This window comes from Neodiprion pinetum, chromosome 4 (assembly GCF_021155775.2).
Source record: "Neodiprion pinetum isolate iyNeoPine1 chromosome 4, iyNeoPine1.2, whole genome shotgun sequence".
NCBI classification, from domain to species: Eukaryota; Metazoa; Arthropoda; class Insecta; order Hymenoptera; family Diprionidae; genus Neodiprion; species Neodiprion pinetum.
In genome coordinates, this window is record NC_060235.2 from 9,348,226 (window position 1) to 9,373,629 (window position 25,404).

At 38.8% G+C, this 25,404-nt stretch overlaps 1 protein-coding gene across 4 annotated transcripts in view; it reads right to left on the reverse strand.

The window, feature by feature from the left end:
• Positions 1-25,404, reverse strand: part of LOC124217605 (DNA-dependent protein kinase catalytic subunit) — a 152,725-nt gene that overhangs the window by 48,272 nt on the left and 79,049 nt on the right. For all 4 annotated transcript variants that reach the window (XM_046623460.1, XM_046623459.1, XM_046623458.1 and 1 more), the window contains 3 exons: positions 21,694-21,902; positions 13,271-13,449; positions 1,258-1,511 (listed from right to left, as the gene is read on the reverse strand). In XM_046623460.1, the coding sequence (XP_046479416.1) occupies positions 1,258-1,511; positions 13,271-13,449; positions 21,694-21,902 (642 nt within the window). The remainder of the gene's footprint in view (positions 1-1,257; positions 1,512-13,270; positions 13,450-21,693; positions 21,903-25,404) is intronic.

Genomic DNA, 25,404 nt, shown 5'->3' on the forward strand with positions numbered 1-25,404 from the left:
ATATGAGGGGCGTATTGTATAAAACGATAGTAGCGCTGTTATTTGAATATTGTTCATCGATCATGTTATGCTTAAGCGATGCAAATATGCAATACCTACAAAAACTACATAATAACGGCATGAGAATTATATTACGTTGCAATATTAGAGTAAGGATTACAGATATGTTGGAGGCGTTGCAGTTTATGGCAATCAAACAAAGAATTACATATAATGTTTGTATTCTGATACATAAAATGGTAATTGGAGGTGTCCCAATTATTTGAAAAATAAAATAGAGTTAGTTGGAATTGGGGGAGGAATGCAAACAAGACAAAGGGGTACTTTACTTATAAGTAGATGTAGAACAAGAGAGGAACAGAAAATGCTGCTATACGACGGGTTTAAGATACAATGATCTACCAGCTGAAATAAGGGCAGAACGAATACTACAAAGGTTTAGAAGAGCATTAGTGCCGTACATCAAAAGTAGTGAGAGAGAGTCGGGATAGTAGTAAATAAATAATAGAGAAACAAAACGGTATAGCTTAAAAACCTTAAGTTATACTTCAGAGTTCTAACCTACAATGTAGCTACTGAAGCTAATAAACCACATCAATCAATCAATCAATGAAGTGGACCTTGCTACTGCAGCGTTGTCAAGTGTGCTAGAAAATATGAAGTCCGAAAAGTATTTAAAATTGATAAAAAATCATGCAGATGGCATTCAAAATCGTAACTAAAAACATCATCACTAGCAGAAATTGGAAAGTAAACTCGATATGGAACCCAAAATATCAGGCTTCTGAATAAAACATTACGAAAAACACCTCAACGATCAGACAGAAAATCCGGATTTCAACGACAATTAGAATCTTGAATGTTTCTCAGCAGCGTTCAAATTTGTAGAAGGAATCACAAAGTAAAAAGCAAACATTTTACGGAAACAGAATGTGTGATTCTCTAAAAAACTGTACAAGTTACAGAAAAATTCAACAGATTACCGGAGTAAATTTTCACCAGAGCGAGACCATAACACTTTGCAACCATTTTCAGTTTTGGTAAAAGAATACTTATTCTGAGAGTTGCCACATTTTTTGCGATCATGTAATCAGCTTTTCAAAAACACCGAATATTTTTTTTGTTTGAGATACCGCCTTAGAAACAAAGATCGATATTGCTTTCAATATCCCACAATTTTTTGACGGTGACAACTTACTGAGAGCTCACGAATTTATCGACTCTCTGTTTTGTAAGTTGGGTACAAAATTTACTTACCTAATTGCCGAATGAAATCGTCGTGTGAGCGTCTACATACTTTTCTGATATTATGAATGGTTTTCATTAATGAATCCACTGCTAGCAAATGTTTGGTACTAGGTAGGTCGGGGAAATATTTCACGAATACCAAAGATACAAATGATAACGCAGCCATTTGATCAAGTGAAACGTCAGACATTTGTAGCAGTATCTCTGAGAGCGCAACCTGATAATATGCGATATTTTCCAACGAACCTGTTGAGTTGTCGTATCTGTAAATAAGGCAAAATTAGTAATGTTTCTTTTTAATTATATTTTTATCAATTCTTAGTTTGTTGTCTAAACGTCTTCTGTAAAATTCTAATTTCACGGACAAATTCCAATTAGATATCAATTTTTTGGGGTTCAATCATTTCTTCAAATTGCATATCTTTAATTGTAATAAGAACTACATTGTTGACAGAGGCTCAAAAATGTTCGTTTGACTTTGCTACGCAAGTTTAGGAAATTGTAGAAAAATCAGAATACAATTTTTGACCAATATTAACATGCAAAACAATTCTGGACTCGATGTAAAATTTCAACTTCCAATCTTGATTGATACTTCGTGGAATGCTCAAGTACTTGAAGCAATGGAAGAGACAATGTGAAAAATGATTCTTGAGTTGCGCAGTTGAAACTTGCAAAAGTAGACACATTATAATTGCGTATGGGAATCACTGCACCAGTAAAATAACTCATAATTAACAACAAAGCTGGTAGCATTTTATGCATTTATAATAATTCGCATCAGAGTTCCACTGTAAAAATCATACATTTCACGTGAATAATCTCAGCTTATCGGGAACAAATGTTTGAATCGAAAACAAAATGGCCGTGACATTGGAATAGTATATTGTGTAGAGAGGGCAGAAAATAGGTCATTTTTGCCCGCATGTGAAATTTGCAGTACAGTCGCAGACTCGCACCACGAGCGAAGCGAGCCTTAGATGAATAATGCAAACACACAAGGGAAAAAAGGCCCATTTCACGGCTTTTGGCGCACACCATAATTTTAATAAAACATGTACAGATTTTGGGTTTTTTTCAACCAAAAGTTCGGGATTAAATCGCATTGATCAATGAATTGAAATACTTACGTAATCATATAATAAATATAATCTACATATATTTTTTTTTTAATTCATTTATATTATGCTATTAATTAGAATAAACGTTTGGGAGTAACTTTTCCGCTTGCTGTTGATTTTTGTGGCCCGCCACGTTGCGGCGCCGGTTGTAAAAGGCCCACTTCCGTTCCAGATTAGTTGTTATATGGGGAGGGGGGGGGGGGTTGGCTCAAACTGACTTACCGACCTCAGCGAGTCGCCTATACTAGGTTTGATAGCAACCTAAGCTAACCTAACCCAACCAATGTAAACAACATGATGGCGGGAGCAAGATGTCTGACATGATCGATTGAAAATTCTATCGAGTAGACCTCGCGTAGCTTTAGAGGACGAATATCAAAAATCGGAGGTAGATGCAGTGATGAAGATTACTGCAGGTAAACGCTTTGGACGCGTATATTCGTGGATTGCCTGAGGCAATGGAAAAATTCGTGGAAGGTCGAGTAACAACCTTCGAAGAAGCGTTTAAGTTAGTCCGAAAAACGGAAACCCGTATGCTACAGGGAATTATAACATCTGGGGAAACCCAAAAAGTCCAAATTGCACGACCTAACTCGCCTCTAAATTACGGGCAATATAACGCGCACCGTAACTATTCCGGTTACCCGATTTTAGACGGAGCGAATACGAGAGCGAGGAGGTCGTCACCAAGTGCGATAAACAGCAGGTATCCGGCGGCAAACGCTAGCGGTCAACAGTCACCTGAACAGCAGGCTTATTACCCGTACGGCATGCCAGGTATGCCTCAGTACCAGCAATTATAGTAGGGGAGCCCAAGCGGGGATTTCGGGATTTACTAAAGCGCGGCAGATTAATATACAGGGGGATACCTTGTACCCGGTTAAGTACCTCCACGAAACATGAGGCCCATATATAAGGCCGCCCGTGAAGGATACAGGATCAGATTAGTAAAAAAAAATTGACCATCAGAAATTCTCGAGCGCGTCAGATTAAGGTAGGGTGAGTTAATTACATCCTAAAAAGTATATATTCCACTAATCTGACAATTTGAGAGTGACGTAAAGAGAGGGGAGGGCAACAAAGTTGTAAAAAAAAAACGTTATCTCGACATTCTCGAGCGTAGCTAAATTTTTTTTTATTTTGAAGGAAATAATTCAAGAATAATGAAAAATATATAATCTGACGATTTCCGCAAGCCGAAATAACAAAAATTCGTCGATAAAGTTAAATGCATGCAGCTGCGTGATGCCTACATTTCCTTCTTCGCGTTTCTATTCCTCTCTCACTCTTTCTCTATCTATTACTCTCTCACTCCGTCCCCACTCTGGTTTCTGCTGCCATGACGTCATCACAACTGATCATAAACACTCGTTCGTGGCATACTGTTTACAACGTGTTTCCAACGTTTTGGCTTTTCTTGCTATTTTAATATTATTTGTGTGAATTAAAGTTTATACATGTATTCTACTAAAATACATGTATTCTACTAAGAGAGCATACACTTATTTATATGCATGCTATTTCCTGAGCTTTTCAACTAATTAAGTTCAATGATTTAAAAAAATGAAAAAAAATTTTTTCTTGAAAGTGGTTTTTTTGGAATAACTTTTAAACGGCTCTACCGATCGATTCCAAAAACTAATCAGCTCTTAATATCAAAAAACCACGTCGATTGCCACCAAGCTGGTCAAAATCGGTTGATTCGTTCGAGAGATATCGTGAACGAAAGAAAACCGAAAAAAGTGTTTTTTCGGGATTACTCCGGAATTTTCGGTTCGATCAATGAAAACCTGAAAATCACTTATGAGGATGATAAAACTGCGTCGAATGGTGCCAACCGCGTGAAAATTGGTTCATCCATTCAAAAGTTATTGCGGTTTGAAAATTCCAAAAATAGTATTCTATGAAACTTCTATCAGACTTTCGAGCTGAGAGAGCTCAAATGCATAGAAATATTATTTCTTTGAACTCAGCGAGCTCAAAATATCACATAAATTATATTTTGAGCTCAAAAATGTCATAAGTACAATTTTAAGCGCCCAGGAATGGAATTAGCGGGAAGTTGCAGGGATGGCCTTTAAGGTGAACCGTTTTTCTAATTTTTTTTTGTCAGATCAGTCGAATCCCTCTAGATAATCGTCAGATTATGAGACAGTACGTTTAGAACATAAAGATGAACTATATATATCTTAATCTGACGCGCTTGAGTATTTCAAAATGGCGAATTTTTTTTGCACATTATGAAAATGGCCGCGAGTTTGCGTCCCATCGAAATCGTCAGATTAGTGAATGAGAGCTTTTTTTTGGTGCACTTAACACTCCCTTAGAAAATCTGACGCGCTCGATTAAATTTTTTTTTTTTTCATTTTCAACCCTTACATACAACCACCCGCATCATGCAAACGATCAGATTAATATACGTACATTATTAAAAATACGTAGGGCATTGATGCTATCAATATCTGACGCGCTCGAGGATGTCCATGCAACAGTTTTTTTTTACATATTTAAAAATCTATATCCGCTTCCCCCACCGATGTAAAGGTATATATCATATAACATTTTTTTCTTCTTATCATCTAAGCTTTGCAACCCAATAGATCTTTACGACGCTCGAGTAAATCCCCATTTAGCATCGTGGGCTCCCCTACTATTATGCGACTACCCCCATCAAAATTACTATCCGCCTCCACCATATTTTTACCCTCAAATGACATACCCGTATTTTCCACAGTACGGATATCCATCCACGATGCCTAGTCCAACAAACTATCAGCGACCGGGATCGTTTAATCCAAAGTCGAACAGATCAATTTCACCAAATGGCAGATGGGTTGATTCAAGCAGAATACCAAAAGCTGAAAATAGTTATTCGAGAGCTCGTTCTCCTTCTCCGCGCAGAAACTTTGAAACGGAGAATTTAAACTCCAACGCTACTCGTCACTCAGATGCGACGGCGAGTCGAGCGACATCCGAGCGTCAGCCGACGGTCCGATTTTCCGAACCGCCGCCCGGCCGGAGAGTATATACGTGCGGACCAAATAGAGAATCGCCGTTAATCAGGATGACAGCTCCCGAACTTAAACAACACGAGGCTATATTTCTGATTGAGACAGGTGCTGACACCAGCCTGATCAAAGCTAATATTTTACATCCAAACCTATTAATTGGTGTACATGAAATTTCGACAATCACCGGAATAACCACGGATAAAATTGAAACTTTAGGTGTAACTTTAACTTTGCAAAAGCAACCTAGTAAATTTCACGTGATTCGATCTACGTTTCCGTTAAATTGCGACGGTATACTAGGTAAAGATTATTTGTGCGAACGAAAAACTGAAATTTCATTCACAAATAATACGTTAGTAATCGAAACCGAACCGATAAGACCGATTCGGTTTATTGGCTACGAAGAAGATCCCGATTCGGAAATAAAACCTCAAACACGATTTTTCAAAATTCAAGCGCGAACGAGAAAAGCTATTGGTATTGACATCATCAGCTGTGGCAATAAGGAAGCTTATTTGCCACGCGTAGAAACCATCGACGGCGTTTACATTGGTGAGGCTGCTGTCTCGGTACAGGATGGCGCGTGCCATGTCCTTGCGATAAACACCTTAAATGAAGACGTTGTGATAGAGATTCCTCCACAGGAAGTCATTACCTTCGAATATCACAATTTTCCTAAAGAACAGGAATATCACGAATCAAGCTCGGACGATTTAAATTCAGAACCTATAGTGGCTAACCGATTCGAAGAAATACAATCAAAATCGCATTTAACCCATTTAAGTTTCGAGGAACGCGAACAGGTGTTAAACATTATTGAAGAATTTCCGGAATTATTTCACCTACCCAGAGATAAGTTAAAATTTACACCTGGTATTAAACATCGCATACCAACTGAAGATGATATACCAATTAACACGCGGTAGTAACGTTTTCCTCCAATTCAAAATCAGATTAAAATCAAAATTGATAACAGAATAATAGTTCCTTCAAACTCACCGTATAATTCACCCGTGTGGATTGTACCAAAGAAACCAGATTCTGCGTGTAAACCAAGATGGCGCATGGTAATAGATTTCCGAAAACTAAATGAAAAGACCATCGGAGACGCGTACCCATTGCCAAATATCACTGACATTTTAGATCATCTCGGCGAAGCGCAATATTTTTCAACTTTCGATCTTGCAAGCGGATTTCAGCAAATTGAAATGGATCCGCGCGATACGGCCAAGACCGCGTTTACAACACCAAACGGTCATGATGAATATCTTAGAATGCCGGAAGGATTAAAAAACGCATCAGCTACTTTCCAACGGTTAACGGACCAAACGTTACGCTGATTACAAGGAGTCGAAGTATTTGTGTACTTAGATGACATCGTGGTTTGTGCGAAGAATTTAGAGGAACACGGTAAAAAGATCCGCCCACTATTCAATAAATTAAAAGATGCTAAATTAATTTTACAACCAGACAAGTGCGAATTTTTAAAAAGCGAAGTCGCATATTTAGGTCACATTATTAGTAGATCGGGAGTTGAACCGGATCCGAAGAAAATTTCATCAGTCCGACATTTTCCGCGCCCGAAAAACCCGAAAAATATTAAGGAATTTCTTGGACTCGATGGTTACTATAGGAGATTTGTAAGAGACTTGGCAGCAAAAGCTAAACCTCTTACTGAATTACTGAAAAAGGAAGCACCTTTAATTTGGGGAAAAGACCAAGAGAAAAGTTTTAAAATTTTAAGGAGATCTCTGTGTCGACGTCCGATTTTACGATATCCAAATTTTAAGAAACCTTTCACGCTTACTACGGATGCATCTGACTATGCAATAGGAGCAGTTTTGAGTCAGGAAGTAGACGGTTATGATACGTCCGTCGCCTACCTATCTCGTGCTCTGAGCAAGGCGGAACAAAATTATTTTACTACCGAAAGGGAATGTGTTCAGTGCCTACGAGTCTTTTGCGTCCGGGGCCGTGGCGATTTTCGGTTGTTAGCGCGTTCGACCGACTCGCGTCAACAGGGATGCCAAATCTCCAATGAGCGAGGAGGCGAGCGTGCAATACACGTAAAAATAGTCAGTAAGATGCGGTCGTCCGTCGCGTAACGACACCAAGGCGAGAGAGTCCTGTGCTCTCTCACATACGACTTCCCAAAAGAAGGGAGATAATTCGATAATCGAAACGATCGGGTGAACGGTCGTATGGTTCCAGATTCTCCGAACGCGGGTGAACAGCCATACGATCCTCGCTTCTCCGATCAAAAAATCAAACGCAAACCGAGGATTGCAATGGCACGGACCAAACTGGCTTCTTGACAAAGGAAAAAACGTAAACAACATAAAACGCCGTGGGTTTTATGCCGCAAGGCTTTTCCCACAAGAGCCAATAAACGACAAAAATCCGATGGCTCAAATCGCGAGTGTACTTTATTTCGAAACCAAAACCTTCAACCTTTATCCCTCAAAAGAAAAAATTCAAGAAAAATTAAATATACGGAATCACGAGGCGACTTTGAAAATAAAGGAACTTCGACTATACAGAATGTCTAGCGGTTTTATATGCCATACTACAGTTTCGACTTCACCTTTATGGCCGAAAATTCCAACTATTTAGCGACTATGAGCCATTACGCTGGATCGACTCGATTAAAGATCCGGGGTAGCGATTAATATGCTGGAGGCTCAAGTTACGCGATTACGATTATGAGATTAATCATAAAGTCGGACGATTGAATGTTAACGCAGACGCGCTATCGCGGAATCCAGTTCCTGAAACCGATGCAAGCAACCAATCATCGGACTCATTCGGTAGTGATAGCGGAAATGAAACCGAAAAATTAATGGTCAATTCCTTAGATGATTTTCCAAAATATTCAGATTATTTGAAATTAACAAAAACAGGTGATATCGAAAATCTAGATATCGTAGAGGTGCATGAAAGCGTTTTTGATAAACTAGACAATTATGCGCATACAGTTTCTGTAGATTTGAAAATGGGCTCCGGCATAGCAGCTGATTTTAGGAAGAGGTACGGCGTACCAGAACACCTACGCAGTCAAGCTGACATGCATGCAGTAGCTAAACTGGATTTGCCGGATCAGAAAATTTATTATAATATAACGAAACTAAATTTTTGGGACAAACCAGAATACGAAGATCTATATCTCAGTCTGATTAATTTAAGAAAAATTTTAAAAGATGACTCAGTTAAATCAGTTAGAATACCTAGAATGGGCTGTGGTCTAGATAAATTAGCATGGAACAATGAAAGAACAATGCTACGATTTATTTTCGGAGGTACGGGAATTAAAATTTATGCTTGTACAAATTTAAAACTAATTGAAAATCAGATACTCAAAACGGTAATTGCGACCATGAATCCGATACCCGCACTTAAATTTAAACCAAAACCGAAGTAATGGCAAATGCTTCCTATTAATTCAAAACCATTGGGAATACCTCCACCGAAAATTAATCAACCTACAGCGAAACCAATTCCGTCTACAGCAAAAGAATCAGCTATTGAAACGTTCCGTCCAAGATACAAAACAACCGTTGAAAAATATAGAAACGCAGTCGCGACTAGAACACGGTGTAGAGCTAGAACAATTCCGGGTATGAGAGAAAATTTGAATCAGATACCGGAGGCTGATTCGACGGATTCATCCGATAATGAATCCTCCGAACCGCCGGCCTACCGGAAACAACGAAGTGTATCACCAAGTCTAGGTTTAGAACAAGCAGCTACGTCTCAAAACACAGTACAATCGGAACAAACCGATTTCCGAACAGACGCAAACACTGACGCGGACGACGAATCTAATTTGGAACCTAAAAATATATACAGTTAGACTCACCATATAGTAAGGATAGTGACTCAGATGATGAAGTATTTCTACTAGCAAAACCAACACAAAAACCGCTGATAGACCCATTAGAGCTACAAAAATCATTTGATCACTTTGAAGAATCTTTACACGAAAGAAGTATACTAGATGACACTGATAGCGCGGAGTATGAGGAAATAGAGATAGAAAGTAATATATCAGAAGGTGAAAAATTAGACAAGATGGCTCGCGAAGTATTGGACGACAATGATGAAACAGACGACGAAATTCTAAACAATAAAATTGAAAGATTTTTAAAAAAGGTTAAAAGAAGTCAAGGAACCAATATTGAGGCTAAACCAACTACAACCAATCAAAATAATTTGAATGAGTCAGTAATTAGTCGAACTTTGCAAAGATCGACATTACCGACATCTTTAGTCGCGCCCCGACCAATAGCACTCTGCACCCCGTATCCATTAAGTACGAGACCGGAGTTGAATGAGACAGGGGACATTTCAATAAAAAGCAAGGTTAGTAAAACACCTAGACGTTTACAGTCACAATTGGAAAGCCGAAACTTCTCGACTAAAATTCAGATCACAGAAGGGATACCACCTGACGTGGAAACAATGTCGTCTTTGAATTTACCAGAAGCACATTATTCGAAAAGAGGAAAAATCTCATTGAGCCGATAGAATTTATCTTACTTAAAAGATAATTACGTCCATTTTACATTCATTGATTCCGAACCATCTACACCAATTATCCGATTATTAGGTGATTTAAAAATCATAAACACGGACGAACAACGTGATGCGAAACCAAAATTGGGACAGATCACTATAACAACACGAGGAAAGTATAGAATATTCCGCCTTGCGATTAAACAAAAATATTTTATTGATTTATTTATTTATTTATTTATGGGATAAATCCCTTTTACAAGCTTGACTTAAAAATAATTAACAATCAATAACATTGATAGAATATATTTGGCTAGTTTATCTCTCAACATTTTGGTATTTGGTAGGTTATCAGGAACGACATAAAATATAGTTAATTTGATTGAGTAATAAGTAAAAGCAAAAGCAAATCGGGATTCGTCGAGCCGTTATTAACTCATATCGCAGGATTGCTCCGGCAATCAATGTCCTGAAGACGTTGGTCGATACTCCATGCAGCTGCAAGTTCGTTATGCCGTTTGCCGTATTTGTAATGCGGTATATAGCCGATCTCGCCGAGAATATGTTTCTTGCGGTGGGTGTGTAGAAATAGTGGATTGTCCCTCCCCCCGCTTGTCGGAACCCGGAGCATGATCCTCTCCAAAAGGAACGGGCAGCGCACAGCGCCCGATAGCAACCTATGCAGAAAGAGCATGTCCTTGAGATCTGGCAGGGACTGCAGCGTCGGAATGTTCGGGGTTCTCGATATCTCACTGTAATCATGATCCTCTCTTCGAATAGGTCGACCACTCTTGTAAGCTACTAGCCGGAGAAATTTATGCTGGATCGTTTCTAGCTTGCCTATGTGTCTGGCATAAAGAGGTGTCCACACCTCGGATGCATATGCCAGTATCGGGCGTACCAAGGTCAAATATTGTCAATTATTCTGAACGTCCGGGTGTCTCTGTACTCTGACGAAAACCTGGTAACGAAGCCAAGGGTGCGGTTCGAGCGTCGGGCGATTTCATCAACGTGTGGGATGAAGCTGCGTCTCGAGTCAAAGAGAACGCCAAGGTCTCTGATGATATTAGTCCTAGTTAATTGATTCCCGCCGAGTGAATAATTGTGGGGAGTTAGGGTCCGTCCCCTGTGGAAAGATATCACACTGCATTTCTTCAAGTTAAGCGATAGGTCATTCCTATGGCACCATGCCCACAAATTTTCGAGATCTGCCTGTAGTCTTGCGCGGTACTCGGCCTTACTAATTACCGGGAAGATCTTTGAGTCGTCAGCATATAGCAGACACTGCGAATGAATGAATGATGACACAATGTCGTTCACAAAGATCACGAAGAGCAGAGGACCAAGATGTGATCCCTGTGGTACTCCCGACGATACATGGATAGCTCGAGAGCAAAAGTTTTTGTATTTGACTCTCTGAGTACGACTAGTCATATAGCTTTCTATCCATGTTAGTAGTTTACCGCAAATGCCGATATCCTCCAGTTTCTTCAACAATAACACATGGCTGACCGTGTCGAAAGCCTTAGAGAAATCCGTGTACACAGCATCTACTTGTCCTCCAGACTCGATGTTTGTCGTGATGTAGCTTTCGTATGCTAGTAAATTCGTTACTGTCGATCTGCCCGCTGTGAATCCATGCTGTTCAATTGCAACAATCTCTCGCAGATTGAAGGATACGTACTCCGCAACCAAGTCACCCAGGATCTTCGGGATGGTACTTATAATCGAGATGGGCCGATAGTTCACAGCGTCCGACTTTGATCCGCTCTTGTGAATTGCGGTGATGTTACTTAATTTCCAGATGTCAGGAAATATCCCAGTATTGAGTGAGAGACCTCTTTAATAGGCTAGGCAGTATCCCATCAGGGCCCGGTCCCTTTTTTTCATCCAACGCGACCATCTTCGCACGTATTTCTTGCAGTGTGACCAAGACGGAGTGCAGATTCATAGTTGTTGCCGCGGGCAGGGGGTTGTTCATTCCTCCAGACGCTGTCTTGTAGACGGATTCAAAGAATCCAGCCAACACGTCTACGATTTCAATTCCCGAGTTCGCCGTTCTACCTCCGAGGGACATGCTAGAAGGCATGCCCTGGCTTGATCGCCGCTTGTTGACGAATCTCCAGAAGGCCTTTATATTGCCCGGTATGGCTTCTTCGATACCCGACATCATCGTGCTGGACGGGGTGGTGTTCACCGCCAGCTGCCAGTGCGTAAGCATGGTCGAACATGACCGGATGTTCCCCCACCACCGTTCCACGGTGGGGGAGGGGGACACCCGCTCCGACTGGCGGTTGGCGGAAGAGCAGACGGGCCACAGAAGTATAATGGAAGAAGGGTGGGGCCACATAAAAACGGCTACTAACATGCTGTGCAGAAAGTGGTGACTAGAAAACGAGCGAGGCACTTTCTATACGGACGCCGAATACGAATCGAGGCGCGAGTGTTGGGCTTAGATAGCTCACACCACGCCGAGGGACGCGGGTGGAAGATAAGATTTGGGGAGCTGAATAAGACGTGGCAGTTGGGCTGAGATGGCTCACGCCAGGCCGAGAGACAAGGATAAGAGCAAAGTCTCGGGGAGCTGACTAAGGCGGAGCAGTCAGGCTAAGATGGTTCACGTCACGCCAAAGGAAGCAGGAGAGAGGCCACGAAGACCGGGCCAGTCACACGGACGGAGTGAAGTAATGCGAAAGCGGTTTCGCTTCGTTCTGGGTGACGAGCGGCGGAAGGGTTTTATCCGGTAAGAATCCGGCACTATACGACAACATCCACGAACATCCGGATGTCTTTCGAAGATTTCTTCGTAACAGCTACAAAAAAAAAAAAAAAATGGTTAGCTTAGGTCGGTAACACACCGACTACGGGCGAGGCGCGTCCTGCAGCTCCTGTCGAGGTCGGTAAATCAGTTTGAGCCAGAACCCCCCCTATATAACTACTTAGATTACCGGTAAAAAAGAAAACACGTAAGTCACGCATATGTTACACGATTTTTAAAACTTTTATTTTGATTGTGCAAGCTTTATGGATATACGAAAAAATCGGGAACAATTTCATGGACAAAATCAGACGTTCATTTTTGTTTTCATCTTTTGCAACAGTTAATGCACGGTTATTAACGATTACGTGCAAAGTAACACAGTAAAAAACTTGAAAGTAATCAGGGTTACTTTATTCAACGTGTATCTAGTAGAATAGCAATTTGAACCAATGACTCCTAGGGCTGTCTTAGTGGAATAGGCTGAATGGTGCATGTATTAAAAGATAAGAGCGTATAATTTTTTATTCGTTTTGTACAAATTTCCTATAAAAGCATAATTGACAAATGCCAATTACATAATTTACTAGACGATAATCGAGTATGCAGGTATCACTTACTTGGTGTAAATAACACTTGTTCTTTGAGCAATGAGTGAAAACATATCTACCACATGTTTCTCTGTCCTATAAATTTTGCAAGCACCAGCCATATGACCGAAACCACGAATACTCAATTGTAGAGTGGCAGACTCCTGATTTTCGTTGGTGATTTTTTTTTCAAAGTGCTGCATGAAATACTGAAATAAGAAAATAACTTAGACAACACCAACCTTAAGGTGAACATTTTTGAGATGTGCTGCTAATCGTGAAACATGATTTAATGTTTATTTGAAACAGAAAACCATGTATTCCTCAATAACTTGGAATTACAGACTGACTTTTTCCGAACACCCTAGGCCGTAATCTCAGAAGCAAGGCGAAATGCAAAACACGTTAAATGGAAATTATTTAGTATTCAAAGAGGAATGAAATTTGGCCTTATCACATTTGATGCAATTGGAACCGTCTAAGACAGGTTATACGGAATCAATATGTATATACAGGGTGAGTTTTTTACCTTGGCACGTCGAAATATCTCAATAAATACGCATCGTACAAAAAAGTTTTCAGAATCAGAACTATTTGATCACGAGGGGGAAAATTTACTATGTGAAAATCAACCCCCAACCCCAACCCCTAAATGCGGGAGGGGTAGTAACTTTGAAATTTCGAATGGGAACCTCTATTTTTCATTGGAGATCCGAATTTTACATGAAAAAATACACAAGTTTCATTTAAAATTTTTTTTTCAATTCGTGACCGATGGCGCTTGAATCGCGAAAAATGAAATTTTTGATTATTCCAAGGAAGGCGCTCCAAATCGAAGATAAGGAAGTACGTGTTGAATGTTTTCAGGAGAACAATTCGATTGTGCATAGTTTGACCTCAATCGCCAGGCCCCGCCGCCCCGGCCTAGTGTATTTTCTACGTTCTAATGCGATCACAATACCATTTCAATGTTTACAAAGCGACGTATTTACTACAATCTCTCTCCTCATTATTCGAATTGTCTTTCTTTGCTTGCTCATGTTCCCTGATTTCTTCAACGCATTCCTTCATAACACGATCTCACTACGCACTTCGTTTTGAGCATTCTGTCATTACTTGACTCAATTACCGTTACAATGGAGGCTTTACCTGTACAAGGGAAAATTGAGATGGTTCTTATTTATAGACAAAGTGGCAGGAATATTAATGAATCTGTTACTCTTTATGCTCAACGTTTTCCAGACAGGGCGCGTTCACGCCGTTCTTTTTACCGGGTTATCAAACAATTCACGACCGACGGAAGTCTAAAAGCGAAAAAAAAAACTGTCAAAAAACAGTTACGGGAGCTAGTAATGAGATTGCAATATTAGCTGATGTGGCTCATAACCCCCATGTTAGTACTCGACGGCTGAGCTGCGATTCCGCGTCAACGTCCGCGTTGATTCGCCTCATCTTCTGTGTTAGCCATTTCGCGTACCGCCGTCATGATTATTATCTTGTCTCTGTTGATTGTCCGGATTCTCAGCGTCACTGTCCGCTCCTGATTCTTCCGGTTCTGACTCCCGCAGATGTTGGCATTCGGCTCATCTCCAGTACTAGCAGTAGGCTGTGGTGAGTACGTCAACCTCAGACGTGCCTCGGCTCGCTTTCGACGTCCACGTTGATTCGCCACCTCTTCTGCGTTAACCATTTCACGTACCTCCGTCATGATTCCTTCTCGTCTCTGTTGATTGCCCGCATTCTCAGCGTCACTGTCTGCTCCTGATTATTTCGGTTCTGACTTCTCTAATACAGAAAAACTCGGTACGTCGCTCCAATTCAGATCTTTTTGCGTGTACTATGAGTAAGACCGAGTACCGGTATGTTCGAGTGAGTGTTTCCATGCCAGGTGATTGAGGTGTATCAATGTGTATAGCGTACTTCAACAACATAAGCCAGAGAAAGTAACACAGCGGGCGAGGGCACAAACAAGATAACGGTAACTGATCGATACCATAGGAAAACTTGACTTCACAATATTCAAGTGCCTACCAAAATGAGTTAGATGATTAGTTTACAGGAAATCGCAGTACTTGGAAAATGGAAAACTCATTTATTCATTACCTCCAAACCCAATATTGAATTTTAGGTTACAAACGATTATCGTGGTTCGTCGTTACCAACTTCATTTGCAACAAATGTGACACGACCATATGCTTTTCCCCTTCTCATCGTAAAAACTTTGTAATCAACGGTTCTTTGCATCCCACCTTGAATCTGAAATATCTGCCGTGAGCGATTAAGAGATTATTTTGCAAAAGGGATTTTACATCAAACCGAACGAAAATATATTATTGAATTTACTCTTTTCATCTTCAAACATTTCACCTAAATTCACCGTAAAATTTTCTTCATTTTCAATTAATTATTTCTTCACAACATCCGTTCGAAGAATCAGATTTCAGTGATTCCATGATTTTCAAATTACCATAACTTGAAACATAAGTGACTTGGAGAAAAAAGTCCTGCTCAAAAGTATTGCTTAGTTCTTAATGAAATTCTCAAACCCACCATGCCAAAATAAAGAAATTCAACGTTGAATTCCACATTTGACTGAGAATTCAAGAAACCAATTGCTCGGTTTTCACACAAATGCATATTTTACGAATTTATGGAGTATGTTGCATTCTAAATCATCTGAATTGCATTTAGACAATTCTTCTTACGTTGTCTCAAAATTGGGGACAAGTTTTACTGCAGAGTGTCGTCTCCTTCTTACTACTTCGTGTTCACAGCCTATGCACGATATTCATTTGACAGCCATGAACTCTACACCGCGCTGGAATGAGCACTGCTATATTCTTTTGTTTTATAAAGAAGCCTGTGCATAAAGCTCAGTGTGTAAAAGTGAAATGACTCGTGAAAGTTTTTTTATCGAAACTGGAGTGACTATTTTAAGCGACGACATCAAGACCTCAAGTTGAAGATGATATTATCCGAAATTTTAAACAGTGAACCGCTATTTGTTATGATAACCCTAAAGCCCTACACTATCCCGGCGAAACAAATAACATACACAGGGGTTACGGTCACCCCGGAATTTTAAATCAACACTGCTAACGGATTGTTTGTCATAGAAGGGCTTCATTTTTTTTATTCGAAGGCTGAAAAACTGAAAAACGTAATAGTATATGCAAGGAAAACCTAATATGAATTTTTCACGGTGAAAAATTCGATTGAACGAAGTAAAAAAAATGATTTCAGCAGGTCGTAAGAATTATATTGGGTTATGTGTAGGATCCTAGGGTTATTAAGTATGCCATCAGAGTGTCGGTAAGGTGCACAGAGAAACAAGATGAAAGTTAACCGTATCTGTGGGTTCTTGCTTCTACGTTGAAGAAAATGAAACGTGGACATTAAAATGGACTTAATATTTTAGTCTCTAGTTCTTCTTATATCGATTACATGTCTTTGCATGCGGTAGACACGTCTTCATAATAACAATAACGGAACTAGGTAAGTGAATATGAATTATTCTAACTCAATAAGTAAGTCTTTGTTTTGGTGACGTCAATGACTCTACTGTGGTCACATTAATTACTACTTTGGTACCTGTAATTTTATCCCTCGCGCGGCAAGCAAATGAAAATTGACTGTTATCTGCAAAATATTATGTGGGACAAAATGTATCTCATTAAGTCTAAATGCTGAGTATTTAAATATTTGGGTGTGATAAAAATACAGCTCCATTTACATATCGTATAAAACAATGATGTATGCATTGAAACGAAATTCAAACAAGGAATAAATGTGATAGTAAATTCTGTATACGTATGCGATTCTTAGCGCCGCCAACCTTGTGATGCAAAAACTATAAAAGAAAAGTTTGTATGTGCATATTCAGGTATACCACATTACAAGCTCACTTTGTGCCTAGTTGAATCTCACAACCTTTGCTTATTATACTCATGACAAACATTTTTTTAGTAAAAGTTTTACAGGTATGTTAAATATAAATAAGCTTCCAGAATTTTTCGATGAAAAAAACTATCGGACGTCTAGGAAAATCATATCCGGGACCAAAGAATGCCTATTCATGGACTTATACCCAGTAGACCGCCAGGCGTCCCCGCAATCGTCGTGTTGAATTTCAGCATCTACTCTGTTTATCTATACTATTACTGTGTTTTTTGATAGTGTTGAATTCTAATTTTTGACTGCTAGCACTCATACTCTTTATACGAAATTCTATGCACTTACTCTATTGCTAGAATAGTACGGTTGGCTAATTGAAAGTATAGATAAAGATGTGCATGTCGTGTGTTGCATTTCATATTTTCAATCATCTGTAAGGAATATGAATGTTAGTTTGGAATGGAAAATGTAAGGCAGTAGTCAAGAATCAGCATTCAGTTTTATGGTTACTTATGAGATCTATTTCTTTAAATAACTATCTCAAGTTTTATATGGTGCCTCAAATACTCGCTGCTATACTACAAAAACAACAGTTTATGTTTTACTTAAACTCTATTTACCCCTGTAAACGACCATAATAGCTTATTTTGCTGTCTATTTATGGGCTTATTTTTAATGTCAAGGCCTATGTTAAGCTACTCGCCGTCGTTTCCGTTGAGGGTGCTTATGTTAACTCATGTAGTCGAAGGCACTTGCTGTGGGATGATGGGTTGGTTATAGAGGTTGTACGAGACATTCACAACACTTCCGTTTCCATTGATAGCACAAATTTTGTGGTCAATGCGTTCATCAACTTTGCGTCAACTGGGTATGGTTGTTCCATTCAACAATTTGAAGCATCTTGTTACATGAAGACGTATGCATACAGTTCTTTGTAGCAAAACGTTGTTTGTCGACAATGACGGGATGTACCGGGCCAGTTTCAGGTCTCTAACGTGTATGATGATGTCCTCCAGGATGATATCAGTATATGCTAGAAGGTCTTCATGTAAGGAGAATTCTCGAGGGATACTCAGCTTCCTACCATACAGGTATTTACCAGCTGAAACCGTCAAATCTTCTTTGTACGAGATTTGCAATCCTACGAGTACTGTGGATGAGATTTCGGTTAATTTCCTTTTTTGTCTCATGATGGAACATGTTAAGTCTTTCCTTGTACAATACAAACCAGACGATTCACTCTGGGGTGATAGTCAGTGGTTCATATTCATTTTACTCTGGCCAGTTGTTCTAAAGCTGTGAAGAGGGCAGATACATGTTGAGAATTTCTATCCATGGTCAGTAATTTCGGGCTGCCAACGCGTAAATTTCCAATAAATAAGGAAGGTTTTTGCTATCGTGTCTGTTGTGCTGCTTGTGACTGTTATTATTTCGCGCGATTTGGAGAACCTGCGAGCCATAGTGATGCAGTAGTAGTACCTGTCTGATTGGTTTGGATGTGAACGTAACGCCTTAAGCCCTGGATTTCTGGCAATAGATATAGTTCCACGATTATTCTGATACGGTATTATTCTTCTACGGTGAGATTTATTTTTGATGCATAATTTGGCCACTTGGTCGGTACTTGTCCTTGAAGACCGCAAGGATTTCGTGAAAAATGTTGCTATATACGAATAGTTTGACATCATGAGCTCAGACGTTGCACCAGAGTGTTTGATGTTCTGGTTAGAACGTTACTTCTTGTAGATTGAAGTGAGGTGTTGGTTTATTGTATCAACCTAGTTAGTAGTTTTTCCGTGGCATGGCGTGACCTATGCGGATTCCGTTAAGTCTTTAATCGCATGGCACTTGCCGCGTTGCTGTAACTTCTCCAGGACCAGTTTAGAGATTCCTTGCGATTTATATTCTAGTACTGTGGTGTCTGATCTTGTTTTACTTACTACAATGAGCTAGCTTTCCAAAGTTGAGTGCTCTATTTTTGAAATCTCGTCGGCATACTTAGCCAAATGGTCAATACTGATTCTCAAAGTCAATGCAGTAGCCAGGGTGGGTTTTAGATGTAAAGGTGAGTCATCAAACCATAATATTCATGAAATGTAGTCGCCGTTTAGTTTTGTCGCTAACTGCCCCATCAGACAAGAATTTTACGTATTTCCATTCCTTCAGTAAGAAGTGACTTGATAAAAAAAACTTCTAATACGTTGATATTATCATGGGTTGGAGGATTCAGAACTATGCTCTCGATGGCTGTGAGAATTGCCTGGTCCAATGTGTTGAGCATAGTGTAGATAGTCATGCAAGTTGTCGGAAGTGATTCCTATTGTTCGAAACTGATGTTCTAGCAGTAGCTCTTGTAACGATTTTTGATGCCGTTGTTTTCTATCGTTTTTGAACTTGTTGATACCCCTTATGAATCTTCGTCACAATATAAATTGATACATGTACGCCCGAACACGCATTACGCATACTCTTGTCAAGTTTTATAGGATACTTATGTCATGAACTCCCGGGAAAAATGCATAAATCTTATTGGATCGAAATTTCGTCTCTATCTACTCTGATTTAACTATGTATAATTTATAAATCTTTTGAAATATATGAATTATACATGCAGTTTAACTATGTGCATAATATATATATCATATATGGCTTAATCAAATTATACACAAAACTTGGTTTCAATCGGATCTATGCTTTCTTTGGGTGAGAAATTTCGGAATAAGATTTCCGATTACAAAACTGGATCTAATCCAATTTATTTAGTAAATATGGAATAATATTTCAGATATAAGAATCGTGATAAAGAACTTGTATTCTCTTGAATAATAGTATTTCGACTGCATCGACAAGTCAAATGATTAGCATTTACTAATCAATCCAAAATAGAGGTACCTTTTCCTATATTGGTAAATCGAGTTGATCCAAAGTGTGTTTGCAAACGCAAGCCGTGCTGTTCACATGTTCTGGAAAGCACATCCACTAATCATGTAACATGAAGTGCAGCTACGGATAAAAGTTCTCAATAAATGTGCTCTGTGTAACTAATTTTAAGGTACTATTTGCTGGCATTGCCGCAATTATAATTTTCCGGTATGGATGGAACCAATACTTTGTACCAAAAGCAGATTTGTAATTACATATTTGTAACATCGAGAAAGACTTAAATTTATTACAGTAACAGTATCTCAAATTCACACAATTCAGCAAGTTTCTGCTTTACTCTCTTTGGTCGGTATTGAAGTTACCGACTAAAATCTAAAATATTAATTAAGACAAAATAATGACACAAATCAAGAATCGCACAATATATACCACAACTAAAATTATATAATACATTCATCAATTCACGTAATTTATAGGAACATTGTGGCAATATTGTAGTAAGTATCAATCGAATTAAGGCAAACGTAGATTCGCATATCACGATCCAGAGTAGGAACATGTATTTTTTAATTTAAATTTACGAAGACTAAATATTCTTTTCGGTCAAGTTACAGTAATATTTAACCCTAAATAAATCGTTTGGGAGTTCATCGGATTGTGTGTATATACGTGTGTGTGTGGATGTGTGTGTAACATGCATATGATAAACATTGTGAATATTTTACATTTGACATAGATTATCTATATTTAGCTATCTTAGATAATGTTTGTTGCATAAATAACTACAAAGGTAAAGTTCTTGTCACGACTTTTCACTTTACTCACTCACCATTTTTGATTCAATCATGTATGTTCTGAATCGACCGCTACAATAAAGGTTAATGGTTAATATTGTGCCCTGTGAGATATCGAAGGCACTAAGTAGCTGCCTACGGGAGAATAATTAGCAGCCTCATGAAAACTTTCATTTTGTTTCTCTGTGATGAGGCGAAGGAAATTGGCATGATAATATAGCGCGCCATGGCTCTGAGTCCTCGAGTAAATGGAGAAGGATAGCATACCAGTAAAGAGGGGTGATACACACGGGAATGAAGTCACTAATAACGAATGTCGTCATCTCCCAACCTTCCCAAAAAGGGTGTCCGTTTTGGCTTCGAAATGTCATCAAGTATCGGTAACAGGAAACTGTATATGTAGTTACTCTTTAGGCGTACCTACTACAGGTATGAAAAATTTCAAAAAATATGCGTAATTACTTATATTACTATTTGTGTAAGAATTTTTTTTACAAGTCACCCAGATTTCAAAGTTCATTGATCTGAAATTACCGATGAATTGGTCCAATCAGATCTTCTGGACGAGTATCGCAGACATACACTTAATTTAATAATTAATAATTTAATATGACAAAATGCATAAGTGATCTTTTGAATTGGTACTAGAATTAAGCCAAACGAAAGAGAAATAAAATTAACAGGGTGTCGAGGACATCATTAAAAGTGATATGGAAATTTTTATAATGCACTTTGTGAATATATACAATTCAAACAATGTCGAAGTTTGTTTTCATTTTTCGTCGTAGTGATGCAAGCTTAACAGAGATCACTTTGTATACTCTGTAACTTTATATGATTTTTTATATCACCTTTTCTCAAATAGTAGTAAATTATATTTACCTCAAATAATGTTCGGCTACTTTCAGTGTTTCTACTTTGCAGCATTATACCAATTCTCTCGTAAAAAGTGGACAAAGCATTAAATGCAACAATGGCATTTTCATCATTGAATCTTATCCAATTCAATAAAATCTGATGCCAGAAGAAGATATCCTCATAAATGAAATCATCGAACAAAGACATATGGCTCCCAAGTACTGCAATACCGGCTATAATACAGAAAACCTTTTTAAAAGTGGCACTTTAATTGAAATTACATGTTCTATTGACTATACTTATTCTCATACGCTTGCAATAAGCAATTGTTAACTAACTAATGCGAAAGTAAACGAATGATTGAAATGAAAATGATGACAAGTAATTGAAATTTGGGGATGATAACATTGTGAAAACGAATGCGAACCGACAAAAGGACGAGAATACGCAAGGAGTACAAGAGGTGTAGTTGTACATATAGAAATAAAGAGACAATATACCGTGATAAAACTCGGTCATCGGCAATCGTCGAAAACATGTATCTTATGCATATATATTGATGCTTGCAAAGCTTTTTTTACGATACAAATTTACTTCAACAAATTTATTACGGACGGAAATTTTTGTACCACTTGCATGGGAAGTTCGACTTCGCGCACCGACGAGGGTGCACAAGGCAGCCGATTCCCAACAATTCTCAAACTGTCGAGTAATATCGAAAACTGTTAGGTATGTACGTACAGTACAGTTTTGCGAACGAAACCGGCGTAACTGACGCCGTCGAACGTGATGAGTCATGGCTATGAGCAGATCCGCTGTGTTGCATCAATGCGTCTACGTTCAGATTAGACAACCACGTTTTCAGTTTCCTTGACACGAACTTCCCATTGCCCGTGTTACAAAAACTAGTGTAAGATACGCGTGCGCGTACGTCACCCGCGCTTCACTGGGCCGACAAACTAAACTCGTGCAAGAACCACGTGCTTCGCGCACTTGTATCGTAACTTACTATTTCCTTTCCTCTTCAAAGGGTAGTTATTACACTCTACATTATATTCTAGGTGATTGAACCAATCATTATCTTGACGTAATAACGATTCGATTGTGAACCTTCTATGTTGATTCGATGGTTGAAATGGATTTTGCGATTGTTTTTTTCTTTAAATTTCAGTCAGAAGATCAGAAAAAGATACGGATTGTGGAAAAATGCGTGTTTTTCTATCATTATCGTAAGTAGGCGTGATGAGGTTGGTACCAATGGCACATGATCCAGTGACGCACAGTCTAATCGCGCTGAACAGATATATGGTGTACCTATAGTAGCCCGAAACCACGTTTCTTTTAGGACTGTGGAGTAGACTGGGCCAAAAAAATTGACAATTTTTTTTTTTTGAAACTATATTGAGAAATATATCATTCAGTATGGCAAAAAAATAATTTCATGAAATTTTAAGCGCTTAATATTAACTTTAAGAGGTCTATCATCGCTATTTTTGATTTTTAGTAATAATTTGATGTTTTACGTCAGAACTGTCGAAATATTGAAGTGAAAAAATTTATGTTCACTTATCCCTTTGTAAAATTAAATTCCCTACAAAAAAGGTCTGATTAAAGATTTTTGTCAGACAAGCCGTTTCCGAGTAATTAAGCTTAATAAATTGATATAATTTCTCGAGAATTAATCGAGAATTAATCGAGAATTAATCGAGAAATTATATCAATTTATTAAGCTTAATTACTCGGAAACGGCTTGTCTGACAAAAATCTGTAATCAGACCTTTTTTGTAGGGAATTTAATTTTATAAAGGGATAAGTGAACATAAATTTTTTCACTTCAATATTTCGACAGTTCTGACGTAAAACATCAAATTATTACTAAAAATCAAAAATAGCGATGATAGACCTCTTAAAGTTAATATTAAGGGCTTAAAATTTCATGAAATTTTTTTTTGCCATACTGAATGATATTCTCAATATATTCTTCAAAAAAAAAAAATTGTCAATTTTTTTGGCCCAGTCTACTGTGGAGTCATGGAAAATCAGCATGATCGCCAACTGTTGTGGATATACCACAATTATTGAAAAAATTGATTTTTACCCGTCATTTCGAATTTCTTCTTGCGATGAAGCGATTGTTCGTATTTTTCTGATTTTATTTATCACCATTCATAAACAGAAAGTTTGACAGGGCATACTACTGTTCAATCCCGAAGGTATTTGCAGTTTGTGCCACAAAACGAAATATCTCAGACGCAAACTTCTAACTTCCAGAATTTTGTTCACAACTCGTTAATTTTTATATACATCGAGGTCGCACAAAAAGCATCGTCGGCATCATTCTTTCCGGTAAAGAACTCTCCATGTAATTTTAAATACGCCAACGAGTCAAACGGAACCTTATATTTTATGATAGCCGATGCTGCGTGGCTCAAATTTAGCTGGCGTTCGGTCGGTATGTACTCCATAACAATTGTATTCAGATGAAAAGTGTAAAGAACTTTTTTTAGACAGAATTTGACAAACTTTATTTTTACTATCCACTATTTTTATTGTTAAACCAACGCATAAGTACACGAAGAACTATTATTTCGACTTGTTTCGCGCGTGATTGACGTAACGCCCGGTACGAAAATACGAAGGACTTTCAGATCTTGTTTCTAAGAAGCAAATGCAGCTGTATACTAAAAAACGATTTATTCGGATCTAAAATAGAAAAATTAAATTTTTCAAATTTGTTATGTGCAAGGGTAGGATATCATTTATTTTGCAGAATTTCTTCTTTCTAAAAGCCAATCAATTTTTCAGTGCCAACAACGTTGCATTTTGTTACGATAAATAGCATATTGTGCATCAAGGGAACTGCGTAAGTTTTTGCTCGCGAGCGTGAAGAGAACCTATAGCCAGCCAATGACGCATCGAACTTAAACACCTTGTTTTCCTCTTCCCGAACTCCCTCTTTTTTTTTTATAACAACACCATCGCTCAAAATAATTAGAACTTAGATTTAAATATAGCATCTGACTAGATTGTATCTTAATTTCTAGGTGAGATCGGAGAAACGAGCGTACCATAACGGCGAATAGACTGAGAGGACAACTCTAAATCATACGGTTGACCCCGTCAACGGAGTCAGCGTCTTGGGGGAGGGTGTCACGAACGGCCCTTTTTCTCAATAATTCTCAATATTTCCTAAACGTAAGAAGCATGTAATCTACGCATTCCTGCACACGCTTGATTGCCCGAAAGTAAAAGAAGAAAAGGCATGATTCAAAGGAGTTGCAAACAGACTAAGTCTGCTGATCTTGCACCTTACCCCGTCAGCAGACGATTTTGCAAACATAGCAAACCAAGGTTTCTTTATCGAAACCTCAGCGATTGCCAGTTAGTCTATTCCACCACTTTGGTGAGTGTCGTGAGCAAAGTGGTCACTACCTGAATCCCTTCCAAAGCATCACCTACCCGTTGGAACACCGGTACCAGGCGTGACGGCAAAGTAAGACCAGGGACGTGGAGCAAGTTGAAGGTCCACATCAGTTCCTCACTCTACGAGAAAACGGCTCCCCTGGCCTAACGAACGAGAACAGTTAATGCATGCTACCCAGTCCCCTGGTAAGGCATCGATCGTCGTACTCGGATATACAACGGTAGATCACTCGAAGCTGAACCAAAGCGGATCAGGGAACCACTCTGACTCACCCCTTTTGACTTATCCTTGTCCTCGCGTCTGAATTGTCT